General features: G+C 40.8%; 1 protein-coding gene across 1 annotated transcript in view; it reads left to right on the top strand.

Moving 5' to 3' along the window:
• LOC120929225 (mitochondrial intermediate peptidase) overlaps positions 1-16,059 on the top strand; it is a 157,184-nt gene that overhangs the window by 28,406 nt on the left and 112,719 nt on the right. The window contains exons 7-10 of the mRNA XM_040340515.1: positions 1,749-1,905; positions 8,880-8,928; positions 9,899-9,959; positions 12,436-12,488. Coding sequence (XP_040196449.1) covers positions 1,749-1,905; positions 8,880-8,928; positions 9,899-9,959; positions 12,436-12,488 — 320 coding nt within the window. The remainder of the gene's footprint in view (positions 1-1,748; positions 1,906-8,879; positions 8,929-9,898; positions 9,960-12,435; positions 12,489-16,059) is intronic.

The raw sequence follows: 16,059 nt of genomic DNA on the forward strand, positions 1-16,059 counted from the left end.
CTATAATAAATATCCCCCAAAAATATATAAAAAAACATTTTTCCTCAGTTTAGACCGATACGTATTCTTCTACATATTTTTGGTAAAAAAAAATCGCAATAAGCGTTTATTGACTGGTTTGCGCAAAATTTATAGCGTTTACAAAATAGGGGATAGTTTTATTGCATTGTTATAATTTTTTTTTTTTTTTTTTTTTACTACTAATGGCGGCGATCAGCGTTGTTTTTTTTTTTTTTTTTTTTTATTATTTATTTTTTTCTTTCGCGACTGCGACATTATGGTGGACACTTCGGACAATTTTGACACATTTTTGGGACCATTGTCATTTTCACAGCAAAAAATGCATTTAAAATGCATTGTTTATTGTGAAAATGACAGTTGCAGTTTGGGAGTTAACCACAGGGGGCGCTGAAGGAGTTGTTTCACCTAGTGTGTGTTTACAACTGTAGGGGGGGTGTGGCTGTAGGAGTGACGTCATCGATTGTGTCTCCCTATAAAGGGGATGACACGATCGATACGCCGCCACAGTGAAGCACGGGGAAGCCGTGTTTACATACGGCTCTCCCCGTTCTTCAGCTCCGGGGAGCGATCGCGGGACCCCAGCAGCGATCAGGTCCGCGGTTCCCGTGGTCCCGGTGCTTCGGACCGGCTCGCGGGCGCGCGCCAGCGACAGGGTAGATGTACAGGACGTACCGGTATGTACATCTGCCCAGCCGTGCCATTCTGCTGACGTATATTTACAGGAGGCGGTCCTTAAGTGGTTAAAGGATTGAGTATAGATACACTAGGGCCCAAAGGATTTCCACTACAACCACCATGATGCTGCTGTAAATCATGGGGAACAGTGCAATTGGTAAAGCTGTGCACCAGCCTATCCGTTCACAAGATAAAAAATGCATTTGTAGCCATTTGTTGTCTGATGGGACCTTGCCAGTACAGATAATGCCAGTGTTCGGTACTTGTTGCGTTCCAAATCAATGTCAGTCAAAGTGATTGGGGGGTGGGGGTACCTTGCCTATAGCCCCTTTCTTTCATTAACCTCTCTGACCTACACTCTGTATACTTTTTCCCCAACTTTTTTGTTGTAATGTCCCAAATATGGTTGCGATTTACTGGGTTTGTTTAGCATTAGACTCCTACCACTCTGTAGATCTGCAATTAGGTCCCAGTAGGAGCAAAACATGTCAGGAAGAGGAGCTGCAAGTGTTCTGGAGAAATAATTTGTTTTTAACTTTATGGAAGCGGTATGTGGTTCTCTACCACACACTTGCAGACTCCTGACATTGTTTTGATGGTTGGTAACAATCTGGAGGCAGACGACACTTTTGTCTTTCTCACCATCTCATGTTAGTTACTAAAGGTGGGAACATATGGATCAAGATTCGGCCGGGTCAACAAGGACTGGCCAAATTCCAATCTGCGTGTGGCCCTCCCCGTTGGACAGAAGGTGCTCTATAAGATCTACTTCTGACAAATGAAATCATTACAAAAGATTACATTCAATCAGTTGCAGTACTGATCAGTGTATTCTAAAAGCAAGGGAGTACCCGCTGTCAGAATACTATAGAACAGCTTGGGAAGATTCCTCCATACACATCACTTGTGTGAATGGGGGAATCCATATATATTTTATTTATTTTTTTTGCTCAATTTGCAGGCTGAATAAAAAAAATGTAACTTGGTAGTATAAGTTGGTAGTATTTGTTAACATATTACTTTTATTTTATTTTTTATTTTTTTTGTCATAGGTACGGGAAGCAGCCTACAAGATTTTCCTTTACCCAAATGCCAGGCAATTGACATGTTTGGAGGAATTGCTCAGTAGTAGGAATGATTTGGCCCAGCTTGTTGGATACCCAACCTTTGCACACAGGGCGCTGTTGGGGACCATAGCTAAAACTCCAGGTAAAGTGGTCTGCTAACCCCAAAATGAACACCAGAAGAGATTATTACTACAAAGTTGTACATATTAATAATAGTTACTTTATAGCAGCCATATAGCATTCAGACTTTGTCAGATCTTAAAGGGGTTGTAAAGGTAAAAATGTCCCCTAAATGGCTTCCTTTACCTTAGTGCAGTCTTCCTTCACTTACCTCATCCTTCGATTTTGCTTTTAAATGTCCTTATTTCTTCTGAGAAATCCTCACTTCCTGTTCTTCTGTCTGTAACTCAACACCGTAATGCAAGGCTTTCTCCCTGGTGTGGAGAAAGCTTCTTGAGGGGGGAGGGGGTAAGCAAGAGTGTCAGGACGTCCACTAACACACAGCTCCTTTCTCTATCTGCAAAGTAAAGGGCGTCCTGACCCTCCTGCTCGCCCCCTCCCCCCTCAAGAGGCTTTTTTCACACCAGGGACAACGCCTCGCATTACTGTGTGGAGTTAGACAAAATAACAGGAAGTGAGGATTTCTCAGAAGAAATAAGGACATTTAAAAGCAAAATGGAAGGATGAGGTAAGTGAAGGAGGACTGCACTAAGGTAAAGGAAGCTATTTAGGGAAACATTTTTTTACCTTTACAAACCCTTTAAGCTGTGGGCATCTGCTTCTGATTGGTTGATTTGGTTAACTGCAGTTACACTCAAGCTGTCATCATGAGGTTGATTTACTAAAACTGTGCAAATTCTGGCGCAGCTGTGCATGATAGCCAATCTGCTTCTAACTTTGGCTTGTTGAATTAATCGTTGACAAAAAAACAAACCTGGAAGCTGATTGGTTTGTATGCAGAGTTGCACCAGATTCTGCACCCTCCAGTTTTAGTAAATCAACCCCAAAATGACTGGTTTTATATAAAACTCTGTGGAAGGCATTAAAGTTCTAAAACCAGGGTTAAACTGTTTTCTATTCTTGAATTATGTAAAAAGTGGAAGAAAAGATTTTATAGGGAAACTAAAGTCTACTTAAATGAGAAAATGTGCAGTCATTGCAGTACAGACATATAATCAATGGAATTCATAAAGACTGGCGCAGGCAGATTTTGTGAAAATCTCTTGTGAAGAATGCCTGCAATTCATATACCTGTCTAGAACTTGTACTTGAATTTGGCTCATGCTGCACCACTTTAAAGCCCCATACACACCATCAGATTATCTGCAGATTTGTGTCTTCAGATTTACCAAAACCATGTAGTACAAGGGCCTGCCTGATTGCATACAAATTGAAACTCTTAAGGTTTGACCTCCTATTAGATGGTTTTGGTAAATCTGCAGAAAAAAATCTGCAGATAATCTGATGGTGTGTATGGGGCTTTAGAATTCACCCGAGACACTTTTGCAAAATCTGTCTGAGACAGTTGTTTTTCTCTCTGTATGCCAAAAGAGTTGGTCTTAATTAGCTCCTCTTTTACATTTGACGCATTCAGTGCAACACAATGTAAAAGTGGTACATTTTAGAACTATCTGAATTTGGTGCACGAGTTGTCGCTGTCCGAACCAAAAGTGTTGCAGATCCTTCATGAATTTGGCGCAGTACATTAACAGTATGGATTATCGTTACAAAAGTGCCGCAACAGCGTTATTGAATTCCCCTCCTATGTCTCTTATACAACAAAATAAACATACCTGTCTGTAGAGCTGCACAATTAATCGTTGAAAAATCGTGATCTCGATTCAACCCCCCTGACGATCTCCAATGCATAGTTTGCCGATTCTTTCATATAACAAGTGGAGAGACTTCTCAGCTGTTAAAAGAAAATATCCTGGCAGTCTGCCAAGTTCTTAACAGGAAACATTGTAACTAACGCTTCCTTCTTAGAGCAAAGGGATAAACTTCTGTGTGTGTGTGTGTGTAAAGAAAAAATGGGGCAGTCTGCCAAGTTTCTAACAACTTGAAACATTGTAACTTCATTCTTGTGTGTAAATGCAGGAAGTTAAATCACTTAAAGTCCAAAGCTTTTTCTGACACTTGTTTCTTAAAGGGGTGGTTCCCCCTAAAACAAATTTCTAACAATACATTCGTAAGACCCGTTACACTGCGGGTAGGCTGGCTTTTGTTTTGTTTTTTTAGTACATGCCTCGATATCAGCGTTTCGTCCCTTGGCGGTGGGCGTTCCTAGTTGATTGACGTTCCTCCGACGGGCACATACGTGACGTCACGACTTTCCGAAAGAAGCCGAACGTCGCTGCGCAGGCGCCGTATAGAGCCGACTCTATACGGCGCCTGCGCAATGACGTTCGGCTTCTGTCGGAAAGTCGTGACGCGCAGTATGCGCCCGTTGGAGGAACGTCAATCAACTAGGAACGCCCACCGCCAAGGGACGAAACGCCGATATCGAGGTATGTACTAAAAAAACAAAACAAAAGCCAGCCTACCCGCAGTGTAACGGGTCTTACGAATGTATTGTTAGAAATTTGTTTTAGGGGGAACCACCGCTTTAACTACTTCCCACCCGGCCACTGAGCATATACGGCCAGGTGGGTGCTCTCTCCTTCTGAGTGAACATTCAGGAATGTCCCTCAGGAGTGGGATCACGCACGTTCCCATGCAGCGGCGCGATCCCGATGGACTCGTGTCATCCGGACACGGCGCATCATAGATCGGCAGGAGGGCTCTGTGATTGGGCCTCCTGATTGCATGACGGCCATGTTCAATCACAGCCGTCATGTGATGTAAACAAACAGCCGGTTGCTAGGTGATCGGCTCTCCTCTAGAGGAGGGTGGATCGCTGCAGCTGGCTGGTGATCAGTGAGTATGAGCTGTTTTTTTTCAGCTTTTTACTCACTGATCACCAGTCTAGTGTCCCACACAGTGTAAAACACAAAGTAAACAAACATGTCCCCAAAACGCATGTCCCCACATAGTAAAAACACCTGCCCCCCACATATGTAACAGTAAAATTACATGTCCCAATGATCATTTGCACACATATGTCCATGATCACCTGCGCACATCTGTACATGATCATTTGCGTTTTTATGTTCGTGATAACACGAACCAATTATTATACACTTAGCTTTTTTTTTTTTTTACCAAAAACATGTAGTAGAATAAATTTTGGTTTAAATTTATGACAAAATTAGATTTTATTGGATTTTTTTTTTTTAAATAGAAAGACAAAAATATATTTTTTTTCCAAATTTCCACTTTTTTCTCCGCTTATATTGCAAAAAATAAACTGAGTCATGAATAAATACCACCAAAAGAAAGCTCTATTTGTGTGAACAAAATGAAAACAAATTAATTTTGTTCACACAAAGCATGACCGCGCAATTGTCATTGAAAATGCTTTTTGCTTGAAAATTACTTGGAAGCCCCAAACATTATATATTTTAGCAGAGACCCTCAGGAATAAAATGGCAATTGCTGCAATATTTTTTGTCACACTGTATTTGCCCAGCGGTCTTTCAAATGCAATTTTTTGGGGAAAAATGCACTTCAATGAATAAAAAAAAAAAAAGAAACTGAAGTTAGCCCTTTTTTGTTTTTAATGTGAAAGATGATGTTGCGCCACGAGAATCGTGATCCATCTTCTAAGCAAAAAAATTGTGATTCTCATTTTAGCCAGAATCGTGCCGCTCTACCTGTCTTTTTACAGTCCTTTTTAGGACTCTGTTAACACCTATGCAGATGTGACGGAGCACTCGTGTTTTTGCGTTCTTTCGCACAGCCCATTCATTTCAATAGGCTGCCATACATGCGTAAAACAGAAGTGCCATAAATGGGGATTCACGAATCAGTGTTCCATCAATGCTGACAGGCAGGGAGGTGGGTTTATGACAATAGGGTCTCTTTGGTTATAAACGCAGTTTTTTAAATTGGTACTACTATGGTACTGCTAACTGTGATCACATTAATCATCCCAACATGTGCAAGCAAAAATGTTTTATTTTTTTCATCATACATCACAGGAAACAGAGCATCTTGAATATCCATAATGATATGGTTATGCTGCCACCTTCAGGTGATTAAACACGGCCAAAAAAAACAAGACTGGAAGTCCTCTCCTAGGCAGTAACTGTTTAGCTTCAGTTTATTTTTATTTAATTTTTTTTCTTGCTAGTGTCTCTAAAGGGAAAAGTGCCATAAACAATGGCAGGAAGCTTGTGCTACAGGATCCCCTAATAAATATAAAACCCTATTAGGGTACCATGGTCTGTTACTGAACTGACCCTTTTTAAACTCTTTATAAGACAATCCAAGTTAGAAAAACTCCCAGGAAACACATCACACATTGTTTGAGGTGCATTTATGAATGACTTTAAGTCGCTAAAGACTATCTCCTGGTCAGGATTATAGCAATAACCTGACCATTTTCATTCATTGTTCAATTTTATGTTTAAATTAATACAAAAAAGATTTGTTATATTTTGCTGCACTATATTAAATATTAAGACCACAATCGCAGTGATAAGCCAAAAAGAATATGTTAAAGGAAAAGGGGAGCACTTCACTGTCACTGTAGGTGATTCACATTTGCTGATTACAGCAGCCGAGAATTCCAGAGACACCTGCTGCAGAAGAAGGTTTCTGCAGTCCTCATTTGGTGCCTGCACTGTAGTTTTATACCATTTGAGTACTTAAAGTGGTTGTAAACCTCAGACATGAAATCTGAACAAAACATATACCTCTATAGTGTGTACTTATTGCTTTCTGTCTGTTTTTTTCATTCCTCTGCTAGCAGCATGAGTCACTTTTGAAAAGTTTTCTTGACACCAAGAGAACAATTGTGACAGGGGAGGGTCCTCCAGCCGATTGACAGCCTCAGCTCTGTTCCTGTGTGGAGAGAAGGGAGGCCCCCATTCAATCACCAAGCTCTCCTCTCCTCACTGAGCTCTGCATGGTGTAACTTCAGATCTCGGACCCCCCTTTTGTGAACTCTCATACAAGCTTTATAGTTGAGCACTTTGAACAGTTGTAAAGAGAGGCCTGCAGATAGACAGGTATAACTTATGTAGGAGGATTTGTTTCCTCTGTGTATCGCCTGAGGTCAGTCACTTCACTGGGTATATGTAAGGGTTTACAAGCACTTTAACCACTTTCTGACCGCAATATGTATATACGCAGGTGGTTTACCAGGGATATGGCTGAAGGTATCGGCCATAACCCTGGGATTTTTTTTTTTTCAGCCAGCGATTCTTGTTCTTATAAAATTGGTTTGAGTGACTAATTCGCTGCTGGATTGCTTTCAGATGCAGCGGGAGGGGTCGTGTTGCCTCCTACCGCTCGCTGATGTTTCTTGGGCTTACTGTTCTTGCCACCAAGTCCGGGAAATGATCCGACAGTTCGCGCGGCTGGTCACAGAGGTGAACAGAGACCAGCTTGTCTCTGATCAATTTGAGGAACGGAGCGACGTCACTTTTGGTCTATGGCGGAAGCAAACTATTTTTTTTTCTTTATCGTACATCACGGGACACAGAGCAGCCATAGTAATGACTGTGGGTTATACGCCACCTATATGTGAATGGACACGGGCAGATCAATCGAACAGGAAGTCCTCCCTTATATAACCCCTCCTACACTGAAAGTACCTCAGTTTTTACGCCAGTGTCTGTAAGGTTGTGATCACTGATGTGATACATGTGGTCTTGGAGCATACTTGGAGGTCTGGAACGGTTCTACTGAGAATCAAGGATCCATTCAGAAAAGCGGTGGACCCTGCGTAATGGAACCCTGTGCAGTGTTTGCTCTGACCAAGGCGCTTTCCTGCAGGATGCTATACAGGTCCAGGGGAGTGGACCCCACATTGAGGACCCAGTCCCTGAGGGTCTTTTATAACCAAGCCCGCTGTGGTGGGTGAAGATTGGAATACCTGTTCTGCTCAGAGTCCTGCAGCAGGTATTTCTGCATTTTTTGCAGTTTTCTCTTTAAAAAAGAGATTGATCTGACTGTCTGGTCTTCTCTCAGTAGCCCCTAAGGGCAGTGTGCTGTTTAATCATGCTCTGTGTACTTCTTAGGAGTATGGGCTGACGTTTCTCCTCCTGCCACTAGAGGTTATATTAGGTTATATGTTTTGAACAACTGCTGCACAAATACTGTCTGACGTAAAAAATTGCAAGGATCTGCATTTCTTTCTCTATGATCTCTTCGGAATTTTTTTTATAATGTTTGGGGGTTGTAAGTAATTTCTAACAAAAGTACAAAGTGCCAGAAAAGGCCCAGACTGGAAGTGGGTTAACCCTAACCTAACAGGCAAATGCAAGCTCATTTTCCTGTCTGGCTTGAATATTCTCTAAGCTTTGACCTGGGACAGATATGCAGTAGATAAAGTGGGAGTAATGTCAGAACTCTTGATATGCTTATTGCGCACTTTGAGTTAGCATTAGGGCCAAGCATTTTCAGAAGCGGTCTCTGTATTTATATAATTATAGGTTTTCTTTAAAGTGAAACTTTGCCCAGACTATGAACATTGATGTATTTAGATATTCTGAACAAGCAGTAAAAACTCTTAAAACAAGTCCTTATTCACCTTTATAGGTATAGACCTTGTGCAGATATTATTTTTCTTTAATTCACATCAGAGGCAGAGAAATCGCCACTTTTTTTCTTTTCTATGACCGCCAACCCTCTAACCAGAGGGTGTTAAGCTGAAATTGAATAAAACCTGAGTTTTGAGTATTGTGATCGATCTTGGCTACTTGCAGTGAGATGAAAGCAGTGATGAAACAATGGCAAGTGTTAAACAATCAACGGTAACTGAATTTAAACATACTTAGGACAAACCTAGATCTATAAACGGGCTAAAGTTTAAACTATAATAAAAAAAAAGAGGCAGACATGATGGACTACTTGGTCATGTTCTGACATCACTTTTCTGTGTTTCCTGCCATGTAGCCAGTCTTTTTCACTTCAGGTCCATTTTACCTTTAACCACTCTTGGCTAACAGTGTCCAAGGCAAACATGTTGCACTAATGTATTTTTTTTTTTTTCCTTCATATTTTTGACAGAGACCGTGATGTTATTCCTTGAAAAATTATCTAGCAAATTGCGGCAGCGGTAAGTTGTAGTCTGACTGAAAATACAAAGCTCAGTGAATGTGTGTTGCTGGTGTTGGTACTTATCTGTACAGTATAGGCTCTTTCACACGGGCGGTTCCGCCCGGCAGACTCCGCTTGCTCAGCAGGGATCGGTCTGCTGATCCCCGTTGAGCAGGTGGATGACAGGTCCGTCTCCGTTCACTGTGCTGAGATGAACCTGTCAGAGCCTCGCTCTCCTCTATGGGGAGATCAGATGAAAATGGACCGCGTGTCTGTTTTCATTCAATCCCATCCGGTCCGCCAGACAGATGGAAAATCTGGATTTCACAGACAGGACCGGAAAGCGGCGGATGTCGGCGGACATGTCACCGCTGACATGCGCCGCTCCATAGAGGTGAATGGAGAATCCGATCAGGTCCACCTGAAAAATTGACAGGCAGGGGTCTTTTTGGACAGCACGTGTGAAAGGGGCTTAGGGGGTTTAATCATCTGCTAAAAATACTGTACTCAATATGGTGGCAAAAAGAATATGGTCTGTAAACAGCTTTGGTCACCCTATTTCTACATGGGATCATACGTCAAAACTTTTTTTCTATTGAACCGTTTTATATTTTATGCAAAAGATTGAACCATTCTGGAGAAATTTACAATCTAATGTGAAAGCAATTCACACACACCTACCTGTTTAGGCTGTAAGTTGAATACCTGCCTGTATGTTTTTGGACAGTGGCAGGGACCTAACGCACCTAAAAGACTGCACAAATGGGCAGAAAATGTAAACTACATAATCTCTTTTTAGGAATACAAACCAACAGCACAACGGGAGCTAAGAACCAAGCAACCATGCTATTTTGTTCAAAGTAAAATGTATTTATCACGGAATAAAAGAAGTACACAAAGGATTTATGCTTTGATGTTTGACTTTAATTGCTAGTATGTCCATTGTTTATACACCTTGGCACATTGCTAATTTTATTGTATGTTTTCAGTACCTTGAAAGACTTTGAAATGATGATGGAGATGAAACTAAAGCTGAATCCCACAAACCCGGTAAGAAAGAAAGTTGTATTTGGTTGATATTGTCCCTTTTATACATAATGCAGTTGCTGTGCTTCTCATAATGGAAGTATCCCATTTTGTTTTCATGATGTTATTGTAGTAAAGCAGATCTTGCTGTTCTACAAACATTTTACCTTCACTAATTCGAAAATAATGCAAAATGCATGCATTTCCCTTACCTCTACCCCACAGGTTCCAGCTGTTATGTGTTTGGAGCAAGTTACACAGTTAAAGTGGAGTTCAACCCAAAGGTTGAAGTTCCGCTTTAAGGACACCTGGCCTCCTGACATACCACATTTGGCAAGTAATGTTTTTGTAGCTGCAGACTTTTAATAAACACAAAAATGGCTGGAATTCCGCTTTAAAGCCTAAAGCCCTGTACACACGATCCGAAAATCGTACGAAAAATTACGCTTTTGAAGCGATCGTGCGATAATTGGATCGTTAGTACAGAGCTTTCGAGAGCCGATCAGGACAGTTCATCCGATATTATTCTATCGGACATGCACTGGATTTTTTTTTCCTACGATGCCAGATCGTACGATTTTCGTTTAATCAGTACAGCTGTCGTTCGAAAATGCAATACAAATGCATTACAACACATGACATCCCTTACGATTTTTTCTATTCTGTCGTACAAGAATTTTCGTGACTTTAGTAAACTCATCAGATTCGACGTGAGATTAGCATACAAAAAAAAAATGGACGATCATTAGTCCGATATTCGGATTGTGTGTACCGGGCATAACTCTAGGCAAGCAACTAAATACGTACCGTAGTTATTTTATAGCTTTAACTGTTTTATCTGCTAAAGGATTTGTATTTCTGTGCTACCAGTTTTGGAATCTGGAGAGCACAGCTAGGTGTTCTCCCTCCACTGCAACACAGCTCTATAAACCCACCCCTAGCCCACTGATTGGTCAGTTAGGGAGCAGCAGCACACTTATGAGTCAACAGGTCTGCCCACTGTGCTTTCTACTCCTGATGGCACATGTACAGGCAGCAGAGGTCGATTGGTTCATATTACTGACTTTCCTTCTGCCATTGGGAGTTATGCTTTACTTGAGGTATGGCAGGCTGATATCGGGATAAATTCCGGTTCTTGTATAATTACGCTAAAGAATGATTTTTATGAATTGATAACTGCAATAAGTGGAGTTCACCTTTTTATGTGGAGCAGCAAAAATATAGAAATAAAACACTGAAGTCCTGTTTTTTAATTTTATTAAAAAGCAATGAAATGTTTTATAAGATATTTCTAGTGTAAAGTTCTGTCTAACAAGTTTCAGGCATTGGGGAAAGATGGTTGAAGTACCTAGTCTAATAAGTAGAAGGAGCTCTGCAGTAGTGAATGACATTGTCACCCTTTTTTGTCTTGACTGCTTCTTGCCTGGGCTATTGTAAAATGACATTCAGGTGGGAACCCTGTTATGACGTCCTCCCAAAAATACGCCTCGCATGGCGCCTCTGCTTCGAGCTTCAGTGCAATTTGTCACCCACTGTGTCTACCACCGGTACCACGTGATCGCTGTGACCAATCACAGCAGCTCACGTGACGGTTGTACACAATAAATGGCTTAATTTTCATGCCATTCATTGTATACAATTGTGTTGCTAGCTGTGATTGGTCACAGTGATCACATGTTAGACAGGGCCAATCAGAGCCCATTTGTACCATGTGACTAGTTGTGGCTAATCCTAACAATACACAGTGTCATTCAGTAACTATGGTAACACTGTTTCTCTGGTCACAGTATGTAAAAAAAAAAAAAAAAAAACATGCTGTCACCAGTCGGTGTCCCTGGTCAACGCCACCCCAGCCATGTGATGAGGCTGTACTGCACTGGCAACTTTCCCAAAAGATTGTGACAAAATTTAAAATTTCAAAAATCGCGCTGTGCCTCTTACTAAATACCTCAGACGGTCTCCTTTCCAAAAAGATCATTTGGAGGATGTTTGTACTGTCCTGGTGTTGTCAGGTCCCAAGAAATGGGATAAGCTGTCGGTACATCAGGATTGATTTTTTATAAAATAAGTGCTGAACACGTCGCCATTTTTCTAGGTAAATATATTTCTAAGGCTGGGTTCACACTGCTGTGCGGAGCGGCTCACAACAGGGGTCCGGTGTGTCCCTGTTCACTGTATCGGGTCGAATTTTGGTCCCAATTGTTTACTGAATTCGGACCAGATGACGCATAGGACTCCGCAGCAGTCCGGGAGATGTGTGAATTGCCTTAATTGTGAGTCGGTCACAGTCTCCTGACGTGTGAATTGGATTCAGGGAAACCACATCCAATTTGCAATAGTGTGAACCCAGCTTCAAGGTGCTATTGACATTATATTTTCACCACAGCTTCAGCTAGGACACAAACCTTGAAAATTGTACATGTAGAACAATGTATGAATGTTTGGGACAGTTTGAAGAAAAAATCGTTTTCTTTTGATTTATGTTTTTATTTTTTTAAAGGAATTGATGCCTTGGGACCCACCTTATTACGCTGGTGTTTCACGTGCTGAGAAGTAAGTTTTGTTTCAATATGTTTATTGCAAGTTTTTTCAAAAAAGGACACAAATTGTAGGCGAATCATGACATCAAAAGTAAGGCCCACAACGCAGGTGGAACATATCAAGACCTCAATAACAGAAATGTAGAGATCCAACTATTATAACAGTCACCTACAACCCAACGGTTTGCTATACTAAGTATAAGTTCAACATGGTGCTAAAGAGTTCTTGTAAAAATGTATAACAATCCTACGTAGTGATCCCCAGCAAGGGAGGGTGATAGAATCACTACATCTCCACCACCCACTGGCCAGCTGACGTGGGTCATGAGTATACAAAGTGCTCTACAAAAAGTGCTATTGAAATAACAAGGTAGGATCAAAGAATCAAAAGGAAAGGAGGAAGAGAGAAAAAAGGGGAGGGGGAAAAGAAAGCATAAAGAGGAAGCGCCCCGATACATTTTCGAGAGGTGCTCTGGCACCAGGTACCATCTAGCATTACAAAAAATATATAAAGGTGTAGCCGCGTTCCTCCCATCCCCCCTTTAAATGCTGTCAATACAATCCAGTAAATCTCAGGCAATATCACTCATATAAAGTGCTAACAGTCCACAATCGCAAATATTATTCAGTGCAATCCAATGTTGCTCTTTCATGTCCATGTAACATTGCCTTCTTAACTTCAATCCGCGCTTAACATGCGTTTCACCACCAAGCCAAATGTGCTTATCCTCCACCATGAAAAATGCTCACTCACCAGATGTTAATGTATAAAAAGCTTTGGTAATCTCCTCTGCTCTCTCCAATTCTCCAGGCCCAACATTGCGCAACATGTTTATTAAGATTAAAATCCACTGCCATAAGTAAAATTATTACTCACACATTGTTGTGCCTTTAGACCGCCACTCGGTCTTTCCAGCAATCTGGGTAGAACATTTAAGTAATGGGTCGCCAAAGCTTGACAGTTCTTGCTTGAGCTAATAGGAAACTGATGCATTCTGGGCCAAGTTATTTTATGATCAGTTTTGACAGTGTTTATGACTTTGGTTCACCTTTAAAGCTTGGCTCCAAGCAAAAGTAAATACCAGCTGTTATTTCCTGACAACCGCTAGAAGTTCATTTTTTTTTCTTTTTTTTATATATAGAGTGCCATCATTTTGTATGTAGTGCCTGATTTTTCTGTTTACAGTGGTACTACACTGTATTGGTTGCCAAAATGCAGATTGCTGTTTAAATAAATCTTCACTGAGACATGCAATTTTGTTTGATTCCCCCAGAAATGAATGCACACATCTCTATTGCAGCTCATATGATGTACATTAATTCTGCGTACTGCAATACAACATTATTTTTGTACTGAATGTTTGACAGCAGATGGCGCTAGCCTATTGCAAGAACACAGAAGGGAAATGAGATGTAAGCAAGCAAAAGTGAAATGCGTTTTACTTTTTCTAACCTGCACCCCGGCTGTGTTTCCGAACTGTGTTTAAAGAAATAAGTCCCCAATTCGGAATACATAAAGCCAGCAGTATTCTATTTCAAGGCAGGTTTTTCAAGCTGTCGGTAACTAACTTCACTTAGAGAAACATGTCACTTTACATATTTAACATAGTAGGGAGTCTATAAAAAAAAAAGTTTGTAAATCTGAAAAGCAGCAGAACTGTAGTATATTGATCATTTTTTATGACACATAAGTATACTGTCCTATTTTGGAGCTTTTATTTTTAAAGGTAATTTATCAGCAGGGTAACAGTTGGACACAAAGCTGGTGGTACACAGTTAGAATTGTTTCTGCTAAATTTGTCAGTCCTTTGACCAGTCCTAAAATGTGATGAGAAATTCGCACTGTAGTGCTAAATAATAATTATAAGCTTTGTCAAGTCATTGATAAGAGTTCAAGTGCTGAATATATCCAACAGTCTGCTACAGTGATGGAAAAGATATTTAAATTGGTTTTATAGTGTTTTTCTACAGATTGGTTGGTCAGGGTCCAGTAATATTAGGCTGTGGAAAGAAAAGACCATACCTGGCCCGGTTGGCAAGCAGTGAGGTTCTTTTACCGCCACCCGGCACAGTGTAATAGAGAACAGGTGGAAACCTTGGAGATAAGGAAAGAGAGGAGCCAATTTATTTAAATAAATGTAGTTTCAATAACTTTTTGTGCAACACATCTTAAAGGTTGCGAAAATTGTTTGTTTTCCAATGATAATTTCATGCAAATGGCAATTTTCCATGTAAACATAATTTCTGCAATGGTTCGGTCTGTTGTACAGCCCTGTGGTGTGTGTGTGTGTGTGTGTGTGTGTGTGTGTGTGTGTGTGTGTGTGTGTGTGTGATAGATATCTATATATGTGTGATAGATATCTATCTATATTATATAATTTTTTAATTTATTTAGGAATACATTTCTGAATTGAAATTTTCAACAACGATATATACCTAAGTGTGCAGAGGCAGGCTGCCCCTTCAAGGCTTGCATCAAAACCTTTGATTTAGGCACATTGTAAAGCAGAATGCAATAGTGGTTACTAGTATTGCAATGTTTATCAAACAAACATAGTGTGTGATATTCCTGAAGGGCTCAACCTTTCCACCACTACAATTTATTTTATTTCGATTTTTTTTTTTTTATGTAAGGGTGTTTAATAGTAAGGAAAAGGGTATGTATTAACAGCATTAATGCATGCATACAAAGACAAACTGTAGTAGGACATAAGACATACAAAGTGATAAGTAGGAGTAGTCTCGTTGAGATAGCATATACATGAAAAATATGTTCTACAAACATTTGGTGAGCAATGAGTTGTAAAAACAGATGGGAGTAAGAGTCATAGTTGCAGACTGTACACAAGTGCAAGCTAGTATAGCCAAACCCATATGATCAGAATGTAACCAGTTGGAAAAAATACTAAAACGAGAACCAAATATGTCTTGCACCACATCTAATCCAAGAACATGTAAAACTTGGCAGTACCCAAAAACGTAGCGGAGCAAGAGGGAGTACAAGACACTGTTCCCACCACTACATTTAAACAAAGGAGGTAACAGATGGTGCAGAAATGGAGGGGGGGGGGGGGCAAGCAAGGGGTCCAGCAGTGACAATATTTATACCAGTGTTAAGTTATACCCTGCGAGTTTGAAGATGAGCAGAGCTGGTAAATTTTAACTTGGGTGCTCCATGTTGCAATGAAAGTCCTGTACCGATCATATAGACCAGCTTTCCGGTTTACTTGTGATACAAGATGTGGCCATATACACAATTGGCTAGACCCGCATGATTCAAAGAAAAACATGGAGAATTGGAAATAATGTATGTAGCGAAAAACGGTCTGGAGTGGGACAGAGTGAAAAAAGCAAAGCGAGCGAGTGGGAAATGGCCCAGTGTATGAAGGCATTGCAAGAGGGCAATGGGACGGAATGCAGAAATTTGAGAGCAAGGAAAAGGGTCAGAATTAGGGATGAGCTCCGGTGTGTTCGCACACTCCTCGTGCAGAGCCGGTCAGGAAGACCGCACGGCGCTGCGCTAATCACAGGCAGTGAGACATTGTCCCGATACGCGGCTGCAGAGATCGGGAAATGTCTCGCTG

Source organism: Rana temporaria, chromosome 2 (genome assembly GCF_905171775.1).
Source record: "Rana temporaria chromosome 2, aRanTem1.1, whole genome shotgun sequence".
NCBI lineage: Eukaryota > Metazoa > Chordata > Amphibia > Anura > Ranidae > Rana > Rana temporaria.